This window comes from Lepidochelys kempii, chromosome 3 (genome assembly GCF_965140285.1).
Source record: "Lepidochelys kempii isolate rLepKem1 chromosome 3, rLepKem1.hap1, whole genome shotgun sequence".
In the NCBI taxonomy this organism is placed as follows: domain Eukaryota; kingdom Metazoa; phylum Chordata; order Testudines; family Cheloniidae; genus Lepidochelys; species Lepidochelys kempii.
Window position 1 is genome coordinate 1489634 of NC_136382.1, and position 12606 is coordinate 1502239.

Sequence of the window (12606 nt, forward strand, 5' to 3'; positions counted from 1 at the left end):
CCCAGCACCCTGGCCAGAGCCCTCCTGAAATGCACCCTTGCAAACCACCCCCATGACCTTCCTGCCAGTGCTGCTGCCCTTAGCCCCTACCCCTCTGGCTACTGGCAGCGGTGCAGTGTGTAGGGCTTGCCCCAGCAGGGGAGACGCTGGCTCCAACTGGTGAGCTGCGGCCACCCAACCCCTCGGTGCTCTCCTGGCAGCTCTGACCTATGCGCCCTTGGCCCTTCGTTTTCTTCTCTCCTGTCTCCAGCCAGCTAGCCCAGGGGCTGGCAGCCCCAGAGGCATGTGAATAACCTGCCCCTTTCTGTATCCCCCCTATTACCTCTTCCCTTTCCCCACAAACCCACCAAGGCAGGAGTCATCGATTCTCTTCCTGCCCTGCTCCAGCATTGGCTCCCATCAGCTGCGCTTCCAAGCCGTCCTTTCCCTCGAGGCAGGGGCCAGGTCCTGTTTGTGATGGCCAGCACCGCGCCCCTGGCCTGGCCTCGGTGGTTCAACCGGCCTTCTGTCCAAACAGGGCCTATACAGGAGATCCCTGACACCGCCATGCAGGGATCATGTGTGGAGAGCTCAGCGTGGGCCCCACCAGAGGCTGTGCCGAGGGCTGCATGGAACCTGCTGCACATTTCTATGCTGTCCTAGGCCTTTGCTCTCCCTTGGCTTCATCCCCAGCCCACGGGCTGCCAGCCAGGCCCTGGGACTCACCAGTGCTGGGCCAGCGGCTCACAGCCTAGGCAGGAGAACATGAGCCTGTCCTCGCTCCTAGAAACCAGCCCTGCTCCCTGTGGATATGCTCCTCAGGACAGGGAAATGGCTCTGGCCAGGTATGACCCAGCAGGGGCTATGGGGGCACAGCCTCTTCCCCCTAGAGTCCTAATGAGGCCAGTGGCCACTGTGGCATTTTAACCCAGGGTATGACAAAAGCAAGACACAGAGAGCACTGACTTCTGCCTTCCCTTCCCTCTGGTTTTACTCACTCACCGGTGCCCTTCCCACAAGGAGGCTGCAAGCTCTGTGAGGTTAGGGTGGCATCACCCCATGGGGCCATGCAGCACCCAGCCCAACAGACCATGAATGGCACCTCTGGGCACTGCCATGGGACAAGTAGTCATGGGGGGTGCCAATGGAGTTGAAGACCAGCCCCCTTGGCAGTACAGCAGTAGGACAGTGAGACTGGACAGGTTAAAACTCCTCATGCCCAGGGGCAGTGGGAACCTTGGGAGAGGACAAGCTCAGGCAGGGAATGGGGAAGGGAGAGTGAGGGGGGCCATCAGGGAGACACTGAAGCAGGGGTCTGCAAGGTGGGAGGGAACCAGGAAAGCAGCGCTCACAGCAGGAGGCCACCCTGCCTGTAATGGGTGGACAGGGCTTCTGGTCTAGAGGGGGCAGCAGGCGACTCTGTGCAGTGTTAAGATGGCCAATGAGGGTGCTGGAGAGAAAGGGGGATAGTAGAGATGGGGTGGGTGGGTGGAAGGAAATCAAGGGATGGCTTTTCCAGGGTGGGGTGGGGGATGCAGGAGTGTAGCTTCAGGGCCAGGAGATGGTCAAGAGCCATGGACAGTCAGGGCTGCTGAGTCAGGGTTGGTAACAGCTCAGTCGTCCTCTGAGCACAGGGCCATGTATGCCAGGGGAGGGCCAAGGGGACAGAGGCCAAGAGGTTCCACAGATTTTGTATCAGTTACAGCCAGAAGGGACCGTCTGATCATCTCCCCTGACCTCCTGTAGATCAGAGGCCATTAAACCCCACCCAGTGACCATGTGGAGCCGAGAACTTGGGCTAGACTAAAGTCCTCAGCACCGTGAGCCACAGGCAGAGTCCAGGAGAGACCAAGGGGCCATCAGTACCCGGGCCCCTGCAGTGGCAGGGTCTTGATTAGGTGGGATGTACCCCAATGATCCCAGCAGGTAACCTGTGCCCCCCACTGCCAAGGCAGACAATCCCCCACCCAGGTCCCTGCCAACCTGCCTTGAAGGGGAATTCCTTCCCAACCCCAAATCTGGCCCTCAGACCCTGAGCATGTGAGCAAAACACACCAGCCCAGCACCTCAGAGGGTTCTTTGTACCATCCTGCCAGGTGTCCCAGCTCCCACTGTGGCCAATCCCTGATGCTTCCAAGGAAAGTGAAAAAACAATCCATCTGGCTAATTGGACATTTGGGGGAGTGGATCCAGCCCAACCCCTGCACAGACCAGCTGAAGAAGGAGATCTGATTATTGCTTTTGGCCCTAGATTGGAAGCAGGTGGGCAGACGGGCTCAGGGTCAGGCTGTGCAAAGGGTAAAAGTGCAGAACTGGTCCCAGGACAAGGCCAACTGCTTTTGTTTGCAAGATCCTAGCCCTGGAAGGCTGGAGGAGGGATGGGGCTGAGAGAGAAGTAAAGCGGTTCACTGGAGAAGTGAGTGCTGAGTGGAGCAAAGCAGCATAGTGCTGACTGTCTCTGAGGGGCTCTGCTGAGCAGGGTGGGTGGCAAATGCAGAGGAGAGTAAAGCTGGGGTTGCCAGAGGGAAACCATGAGTCAAGAGCAGCAAGAAAGCTGAGGCCAATTAAACTCTTCCTTTGAGCTTTGGCTTCTCCCCACTTGGCACCACAGGGAGCTCTGGCCACAGGTCTTTGATCCACAGGACAATGGGAAGGAGCCCTCTTTACAAACACTCCTGTATGGCCAGGGGAGGGATAGGCCTGCCCCAGTGATTACAGTCCCCACTGACCAGGTCCCAGAGCTGTTCCCCCTCCACCACTGCCAAGGGCAGTTTTCTAAATGAAGGACAGTGCAGGGGCATAGATCAAATAGAGTTTCCTTTATTTCATTTGAGAAGAGTCATATACAATTTAAATTATTTGGGTCCTGCAACCTTTGGAATTCTGTTAACAGACAGGAACACAGGCAGCTGTGTGATTCTCCTTCTGGTCCCGTCACAGGTGGCAAGAGGGGATCTTGGACACAGGGGAGACTCATGCATGGCAAGGCACACCCCAGCCGTGGGCAGACGACGATGCCCAGTGCTCCCAAGGAGAGCACACCTCAACAAGACATACAAGCATGGAGAAGTGAGGCCCCTGCCACGCCCGTCTCCCCCCCCGAGTCCTCACACTGGCACCCAGCACACCCTGTGTCTCCAGCGATGGAGGGTTTGGGGTGTTGGGAAAACTCCCTAGCAGGCTGCAGAGGGCAAGGAGGCAGGGAAGGAGACAGGCTTTCCTAGACTACCAGAGCAGCAGGACTGCACTGAGCTAGCTGATCCTTTGGGGGACAATATGGCTCAGATGAGGCAGTGGGTTCACCAAGCAGCCTCCACTGCTCCCCACCAGGGCTCAGCTCGGTTAATATGGCTTTTACAGATGTGCCTGAACATCTCCCCGCCCATTAGTCACCCTGCTCTGACTCTTCTCTCATCTAGGCTGATCGCCAAGAGCCTCGCAGCTATCTACCCTGCAGCAACAGCCTCGCCCCATTCCCAGTGTCTAAGGGAGCAGCCAGGGCCTCGGCTGCTGAGACTGCCAGCCAGGGGGCTAGCTGCTGCTTCTGGTGGGGGGGGGGGAAGGGTGGTGACAGAGACTGGCCCCGGAGGACAGGCTGGCTGAGACCCAAGCAGCTCATTTCACAGAGGGCCCGTCGCTGGGCACAGAGAACAGGAGGCTAAAGAGCAGGCTGTTCCCTTGAAGCTGGAACTAGTCGAGAGGAGGATGGTCACTGCTGCAGTCTAGGACTGAGAATCCCCCAGCCCCACGCAGGGCTGGGGGCAGGAGATGGGTGTGGGGAGCGCGGAAGCACCTCGCTCTGCCAGCGGAATGAGACCCGCTCCAGACCTCTCCACCCAGTGGCCAGGTGACACTATTCACACTCGGCTCCTGCCTGTGCAAGCTGGGGTAGAGTCTGGCTCTGGTTAGATCTTATCCTGGGCAGGAGAGCAGCCTTCCCGCAGAGGCCTGTCCAGCTGGCTGGGGAGAGAACAGCTCCTCCTCCTGCCACAGGCTCTGGGCCTCCTCTCCCCCTCCAGTGCCAGGACAGCTGCGCCAGCGACCGCCACGCCTCCGGCCCCTCCTGGGGGGGGGTTAAGACGCCGCCAAGAGGGGAAGGTCCAGTCTGATACGGAGAGACAGGCTGCCCTACAGGCACAGGGGCAAGGAATACGTGAAATGAACGAAACACCCCCTCTCGCCTCCCTCCTGAACTGGAGCCTGAATCTGTTCTGCTCCCATGGAAAATACCTTCCCCAGGGCTTCAGGGCCTGGCTGCCAAAGCCAGATGTTACTCAGCCTGCCCCGCAGCCAGCTCCAGCACGGGCTCAGCCGCCAGCCGAGGACTGGAGCACCCTCGGTAAGGCATCCCACGGGAGCTGGGTTTGGCCCTTCTCTCCTCTCCCCCTTTGGGGCACTGGAGAGGTCCTCTGGCAGTGGGTGTGGCTTGGGGAGTCAGGGCCCAGCACGTAGCACTCCCTCCTGATCCCAATGGCCAAAGCAGAGCGATGCCTGCTGGGGACTGGAGTCCCCAAGGCCCACGCTGCCACCTTCAGCGGAGGGTAGAGTTGCTCTGTTCCACATTGCAGCTCCTTGGAAAGCTGCCAGCACATCCCGATAGCTGTTAGAATCTGGGGGGCTGCTAGGAACAACCGACACGTTGTCAATGCAGGTTTGCCCTGCCCGAGATGGGCTCTGAGCGGCTGCCCCCTGGGCAGGGCAATGGATCAGAGCAAAGTAGGTGACCTAAGGCTGCATGGCGAGATTCAGCAAACTAAGTGACAGCGGTTGGGGCCGGGGGAGTCAATCGGGAAGCGAGCTCGTGGGCTGCTACCACTGCACCTCCACGCCAGACACCAACGCCTTCGAAGAGGAACAGACGGTCCATGCACTAAATTAAACGGAATGCATCTGTCTGACAACTCATCTGGGACAGTAACATCCCAGTGGCTGGTCCAAAGCCACATGAGCTGAGCGGGGAGGGCTGAGTCCACATGGGAGGGGAGAGGCGCGAGGCTAGCCTGGGCAGGCAGGCAGAGATGTCTATGTGCTGCCAGGTGCACACCTGAGCCCCCACCCTGTGAGGGGCTGCTCTTCCCGATAACGTCACTGCTAAGACAGCAAAGCACAGGGCCTGTTACAGGGCCGGGCCCAGGTGGAGAGGCACAGTCAGCCGCTCACTTGCCAGAGTTATGGGCCAGGGGTGGGAGAGCTGGACATGAATAACCAAAACTAAATCACAGGGTGCATAAAGCTTGGACATGTCACCCCAGGGAAAACCACCCCAGCTACCCCCACCTCTCAGCCAGCGCAGACACCTGCTCCAACCCCTCAATGCAGGCTACACTGAAAACACACTGTCCTTTGTCACTATACAAGAGGAGATTAGTGACGCGAACGTCGTCCCCACTGCTCCAGAGAGCCAGGCTCTAGTGTCCAGAAATCATGGCCAAGGCCCAGTTCTTGACGGCTAGCGTTGTGTTTTGCAGGTATATCCAGGAGGAATAGGTAAAGCTTGTCAGATGTTTTCTCATGCAATCCCATGATACTTCTCCACTAGAAGAGTAAGGATACCAGGTTATAGGCTAACAGCTTACAGACAGCTGCTAAGCAGACCAGCCGCAGCAAATGCAGCTGTCTCACACCCACGCAAGCCACTAAAGGGGACAACCGAAATCTACTGCAGGGAAAGTCCACTCCCCAGTTCATGTACAGACGCCCATGCACAAAGTAAACAGGACTTCTCCGGCATTCCCTTGACCCCACCAGGCAAACGCCAACACCTCTGCTTGCTAGTCTGTGCCTGCCACTAACCAAGGGCAATAAGAAAATAAATAGCTCGGCTCCTGTGGAGATGAGCTCCAGCACAAAGCCCTAAAGAATCAAACACACAGAATCACCTGCCTTGCTCTGGACAGCTGCAACTTCTGGGGCATTTCACATCACACCTGAGTTCATGTACCTGAGGGTGTGCACTCCCAGTGCCCAGCAGCAGAGTCCATGACAAAGAGAAGTTTCTGGGCTGGGCAGTATTTTAGCCAGAGGGCAAAAAGCCAGGGGATTCTGGAGGAAGGACGGACAGGCTTGTGGCCAAGGCCCTGGACTGGGAGATCTTGGATCAAGCCTCAGTTCTGTCACTGACTCCACGTGTGAGCTCAGGCATGTGCCTTAATCCAAGTCTGGCTCCACCCCTGGGAACAGCGATCACTAACACTGCCCCTTCCTCTGCTCTGTTCTGACTCGTTGGGGCCAGGACCATGTCTTACCACGTGCCCCCCGCACAAGGGGGCTCCAGGCACTACCTCAGTGCCCACTTATCACTCCCCTGGCTCTAGTTCAAACATTCCCCTTTTACAGACTCGTACGTGGACCCAGGGAATTACTCACAAACTGCTTCTGTTCCTTCTAACCAAGGGCAGATGGGCCTGACCCCTGGGACAGTGGAGCCTCCCCACTTTTTGACCCCAAAGCTCACAAACAAGACGAAAGGAACAAGAACAAAAGCCAATCAAGCGGCCAGCGCTGCTCACTTGCAAGCGTCCACACAGAGCTCCCATCCCCGCTCGAGGGCTGCCCCTATGGATTCCAGCGCTGGCAGCAGGCAGCTCTGCAGGAGGAAGAGTAACAGCTCCTTGATGCATTCAGCAAAGTGCAGCACGAAGTCCGGAAGCCAGGCCTGGAGCTGAGAGCGAAGGGGCAAAAAGCGGTTTGCTTAGCAACGTGCTCCGTCAATCTATCCACCTGGCTCGCGTCAGACCAATTCCAGGAGGGCTGCAGCCATTAACACCCGGTCAGTTAGAACAAACCGTGGGCTGCAGGGCTCTCTCTTGTCTGGGAAGACAAAGCTCTTCACTAAACCCCACCCCGCTAAATCTTCCCAGCCGGAGGCCTAGCTGCAGTAGGCAGAGCCCCGCCCGCACTGGTACTCACACTGTGACAGGCCCAGCCTCCTGGGGCTAGTTCAGATCCCCATATCCTAGCACAACAGGGTATCCTTCACACACCCCCGAAAGACAGGTGCCTACCCTCAGCACTATTGCCAGAGACAGCTTGTTCAACAGCCTTAACTGTCGTATGCTCCTGTCACACGTGCTCTGAGATGCGTGTGACCTGGTGTCACTAACCAGAACAGGCAGTTCTCTGCAGCAGGTTTCTGCCTCCCGAGCTGGTGAGCAGGCAGCTAATGCAAGTTCTTCCTTACCCACTCAATGAACCAGGGCAGGTTGTCTTTGACCCATGAGATCTGAGAGGAACATTTCCCAGAGACATAAACTGCAGTCTCGTTGGTCTTTGTCCAAACCAGTTTCAGGTTTGGTCCCAACACCGTCAGCACTTGGGAATAATAAACAGGGACGTTCCTCTCCAACCAGCTGGAAGACAGAAGGCAGCTAGCATCAGTATCTGAACAGCAAAGGCAATTGGGGAAACGGAACCACAGTGAAACCTGCCTTTCGAGACCAGGCAAACGGAGGGGGGGCTGTAAGGTTGTATTAGGAACCTTGGGGACCATTCGCGAGTGGCTTTCCAAGACAAGGGGATTTCCTAATGTCTGTGGTCTTCAGTGCATTAGTAACCCCACATGCATTCATGCTCATTTGGCCCCTTTGCTTAATTAAAAACTGTCACTGACCTGTATCCTTCCAGGGAGTAATGAGACACTTTATTCCAGGCTTGCTGGGAGACCGACAAGATGCCTGAGGAGCGAAGGATGTGAGCAGAAGAAGCTGGAAAAGAACAGAGGACTTTGGGAGAGGAATTTAGACAAGGGTTGGCCTGATTTCCTAAGCCACAGCACCTGGCAGCGCTCAAACACAGCATGCTCTGCAAGCTCTCCCTCCTGTGGCTGCAGTTTGTGCAGCTAGCGGGAAGCAAAGGCTTTCAGAGAAAGTTTGTTACAGTAGGGTTAGGGGCAGGGCAGGGGCAACTGTCATCGGCAGGAAGTCCTAGACACACAGGGAACCCAGCGTGGAGAGCAGCCGCAGAGAGAAATAGCTACTGAGCGGGTAGAGGTGGTCCTGGGAGAGACGACAGCCCCCGTGGTTAGCACGGTTCCACAAGGGCCGCGTGGACCCAGCCACACAGGGGAAGGAACGGAGGCTGCTGGCGTTGCTCGATGACCTGGGCTCTGAGCAGGCATTATTCTGCAGAAGGCTCACAAAGCCACAGCCATGGGACTGCGCGGAGGCAACACGAAGATCTTGCTGCTCAGGTTGGGAGGTGGACGGGGAACGCTGCTGTCTGACGAGTAAGGCTGTGACTGTGTCACAGAGGTCACGGATTCCATGACTTCCCGCAACCTCCCTGACTTCCGCAGCTGCAGTGGCCGGAGCAGCAGCCTGGAGCAACTGAGCATCGGTCCCGGGGACAGCCCTGGGGACTGCCTGAGCTGCAGCGATCCCAGGGGTGGCCGGAACAACGGCCCTGGAGGCTGTCGGGAGAGCCGTCTCCTGGGGCCTCGGAGCAATGAGCCACTGGGGGCATTCAGCCCCCACCACTGGGGCAGGGCCCCCCTAGAGTAGCGGAGCCCAGGAGCAGAGATTCAGTCAGGGGGATTTATAGTAAAAATCATGGACAGGTCACAGGCCCTGAATTTTTATTTATTGCCCATGACCTGTCCATGACTTTTACTAAAAATCCCCGTGACTAAAGCGTGGCCTTATTGATGCGTGAAGGGTGAACAGAGACATGCCCCTCGTGAGGGGCAGTGTGGCCTGCGTGGGACATGCTCCCGTTGCTGGCTGCAGAAGGGATGAAAGCATCCACGCAACACAGGTAACAAAGCCCACCGATTCCCAGCAGGGAGCCACACGGCCCTGGAGGAAAAAAGGTAGCCACTAGCATGGACTCTGGGATGCACAAGAAGGAGAACCTGCTGGGGAATCACAAACAATGGACATTTACAAATCACACTCTCCTCCGTGGAGCTGATACGGTTTCAGTGGGGGAAGGGCTTACCTTGAAAAGACCCCTGTGTCCTGATGTCATGCACCAGGAAGCCAGCAGCGAACACCAGAACCACAAGCAGCAGTCGAACCCAGGGGAAGCCACGGCCTTTCATCTTATGCAGCAGGTTCTTGGAAAGAGAACAAAAAGTACCTGATGATGCTAAATGCAGCCATGTCCGAACTGCTTAACCATAGGCTCCTACAACTGAAACTTTGGGTCCCCAATTTTGTTGTTCTTTTTTACTTCCCCCTCCCATCCGTTGTGTTCCTTTCACTTTTCCTGCTGCCCTGCGCACAGTGCCTGGACTTCTCTGCGCCCTGTGCAGATGGTTCCCCACTCGCCGAGCTTGCGGTTAGCCATACAGTCCTCTTCTCAGCATGCGGCTGCTGTGTTTCCAGTTGTTTTACACAAGCTGCCAAGCTCTTCTTTGCAGCTGGAAGCAAGGAGAAAGAGCCAGCAGTGCCCTGCCAGTCCCTCTGAGCACCACTCCCAAGCTGCATCTGAAACCGAGCAACTCCTACAGACGCCAGAAGAGAAAAGCAGGAAAACAAACAGCCTGAGGACTCCCAGGGCAGCGTGCGGAAGTCCCACTCCTATCAATGCCAAACAGGCGCTAGGTGTGTGGGGTTAGTTCGCAAGCCTCTTCTGGCCTCCCTGGCCCAAACCGCCCTGCATGTGAAAGCCAGGCACCTTGCAGGCGGCATGGCAGGCTGCTAGATCCTGGAGGCTGTTTGGTCCTTTCACAGCAAGTTCTTCGTTAGTCACTTTGAACGAACAAACAGTTTCCTGGAGAGATTTTCGCACCTTGAAGAAAGAAAGACACTGAGTTCCACAACACAGAGATGCAACAGAACACCCCGCTCGGGCAGAACCTCTGAGGGCCCAAAGCATGGCCTACCGGGCAGCCACACTGCCCTGTCCGGTGCAGAGTGGCAGCCCACCCAGAGCCTGCTCCCATGCTGCCCCCAGTCCAGTTACTCAAGCCTCACTCTCTATCACACTTCCACCCCGCAAGGCCTGACACTGTGCGAGGGGGTCCGTACACTGGTTGTGTTCTGTCAGCCGGGGGTGGTGACCGCAGCTGCTCTAGGTTCTGTCCCACAGTCAGTGCAGACAGACTCACTGCTGCCAGTGCAGCACCCATACTGGGCAAAGTTCGGGCAGCCCAACTTGCACAAACCCCACGGATACCAGCAAGGGGGGAGGCCAGCTAGATCCCATGTAGTCCATTCCCTTCCTCCCAGGAAACCGGGGGGAGCAGTCTCTCGTCTGTTCTCCAGTCTAGTGGTACATGTAGAAATTCAATCTAGTTTAAAGTCCAAGAGCTGCAATCCAAATGGCAGACATGGAAGATGGGATGCACTGGAAAGCCCACAAAGGCATTCACTCTGGCCACATAATTATAAACTCCCTTCTGGGAGGCCTTGGAAAGAACATGGGACTTGACTACAGATGCACATTGGCCTGGGCTGGGCTCCACGCACTGGAGAGCAGCATGGGACAGCGGAGGGAGGGAAAGGAAACCAGGCACTGAGACCCGCAGCATCGGCACTGCGAAGGACACAGTACGAGACAAGGTCAGAGACGTAGGCAGGGAACGCAGAGTTATACAGCACTTTGAAGGAGAGGAGAAGATATGAACCATCTCAGTCTATACCAGTATGTTAGAAGGCTCCCTCCCAACAGTGACCAAGCACAACAGCCCCCGAGAGGCAGTGAGATTGCGTTAGCCCCACTTGGAAAGTGCCCTCGAAGTAGGCATGGCAGGATTCAATTTTTACCAGTAACCATTGATTTCAACGTACACAAACTGCCAGGAACACATTTCCATCGACAAGTGACATTTATAGATAAGCAAAGTAAGAAAAACAGGGGCTGAGATCTCAGAGTTTCATTTAAAGGTATTTCTAGGTATATTTTGACATGCAATGCTGACAATGGGTTTTAATGGTTATTAAGATTTAACTCTTTGAATCTCGACATTAACTACCATTAAAGAATTATTGTCTGACCCCCAGCATCTCCCACACCTGTGAGCATTTAACAATAAAAACAATGCTTAAAACAAATATCGCTACTGTGTCAAAATGATAAAACCGCAGCAATTCTGCCCAGCTCGCTGCAAGGCAGAACTGAAACACAGGCAAGATTAAGCAACTGGCCAGATCACACAGGGAGTGGACGGCAGAGCTGGGTTTGAACCCTGATCTCCTAAGTGCCAGTTCAGTGCCGCCTTCCTCCCTCCAGCACATACCGCCCCATGGAAAGGGACTGCTGCCCCACTGTCCCTGCCCTCCAGCCCACCCCCCGCAGATCACCTACCTTTTTGGTGGTGCTGTCCCAAGACTCCAACAGATGGTTCAGGAGCAAGCTGTGGAGCCAAAGGAAACACGTCTCAGTCTCTCTGTGGAAGGGTGTTGCCAGCAGACTAGTGTTTTGAAAGCTGGCTGGAGCAGGAAGATGTCCAACCACAGAATTTAGTGATTATGGACATCTCGCCCCTCTCTTCCCACAGGCTGCTTTTGCTCCAGCTGTTCTTCCTCGCATGGTCCCTCCCCAGCCCTCACGCAGAAGATGTCAGGGCTGTGCTGTATATCCCAGCCTGCCAGGCAGGCCAGAGAGTATGTCCTAGAGGGCTCCATGGAGTTTCCATGCTGCCTGGATGTGCTTATGGAGGCCCAATACTGCAAAGGGTCACCAGTCACGGGGAAGAGAAGGCCTGGACCACCCTGAAGGCAGCAATAGTCAGCTCCGAGCCACTGCCCCAGCCTCACAGAGTTCACGCTGCAGTAAGGAGTGAGGGGCACGTTCCTGGGACTCAAAGGAACATTAACAACTGGCCCCACTAACACCAGGGGCCCCTGCCTGGAGATAAGGGAATCTCCCCAGATAACTCTGTGAAGCACAGCTCTGGCCTTTGCTGCAGCTGTGCAGGACGCAGCCATGCAGGGAAAGCACGTTAGCCAGGCTGGCTGTGCACCAAGCCCATAGCTCTGCTCAGACAGTTGCTCTCGATTTCCGGAATTTCATCAGAATGGCTCAACTTCCCAACAGTCAGCCCAGTGTGGTTCTGGGGGAATCCGACAGTTACCCCAACGCTCCAGCCCTAGGCTTGTACGCAAGCAGACATGCTGGGCTATCAGTTGAACTGCCGCTCTCCGGAGGAATCATTTCTTGTTAAACTCATCAGGCTTGTTGTCAGCTCCTCCTGGGCTCGCTGCCATCACAGGGTGGGTACCTTCCTCTCCCCCCGTTAGAACATCAGCTGTGCCCCCTGTGTAGCCCGAGTCCTCCAGAACAGACCCTGAGCCAAGCCCAGGCAAGAGGAAGTGGATCATCTGCCTCCTGCTGACTGTTTCTGCTCATGTGCATCGGCCCAAAGCCCAGCCGGCCATGTGCACACACCTACCTGGACTGGGAGAGGTGTTTAGTGTACAGCTGTCGCCAGACGCTGAAGCTCAGGGCATCCATGCTCAGGCACTCATTCAGGCAGATCAGGAGCTATGCAGGAGGAAAGCAGAAGGGCTGGATGGCTGCTTGCTACAACTTCAGCGTGTCTCCAGTCCTCCCTCGGGGAGGCTATAAGTTCTGCTACCACCACACTACACCCGCAGCTTGCCAGGCCAAAAGCTTGTTGACAGAGTTTGGGACCTACATGCAAGGGACCTGATTTCCAGAAGGGCTGAGCAGCCCCAGCTCTCC

At 56.3% G+C, this 12606-nt stretch overlaps 1 protein-coding gene across 2 annotated transcripts in view; it reads right to left on the reverse strand.

Moving 5' to 3' along the window:
- Positions 1 to 2783: 2783 nt before the first annotated feature.
- TMEM214 (transmembrane protein 214) overlaps positions 2784 to 12606 on the reverse strand; it is a 37874-nt gene continuing 28051 nt past the window's right edge. The window contains exons 10-17 of one of the 2 annotated variants that reach the window (XM_073335446.2): positions 12314 to 12405; positions 11227 to 11275; positions 9595 to 9708; positions 8914 to 9031; positions 7589 to 7682; positions 7160 to 7328; positions 6489 to 6640; positions 2784 to 5514 (exon numbers count right to left, since the gene is read on the reverse strand). In XM_073335446.2, coding sequence (XP_073191547.1) covers positions 5388 to 5514; positions 6489 to 6640; positions 7160 to 7328; positions 7589 to 7682; positions 8914 to 9031; positions 9595 to 9708; positions 11227 to 11275; positions 12314 to 12405 — 915 coding nt within the window. In that variant the 3' untranslated portion in view covers positions 2784 to 5387. The remainder of the gene's footprint in view (positions 5515 to 6488; positions 6641 to 7159; positions 7329 to 7588; positions 7683 to 8913; positions 9032 to 9594; positions 9709 to 11226; positions 11276 to 12313; positions 12406 to 12606) is intronic. The other variant, XM_073335447.2, reaches the window with a different exon arrangement.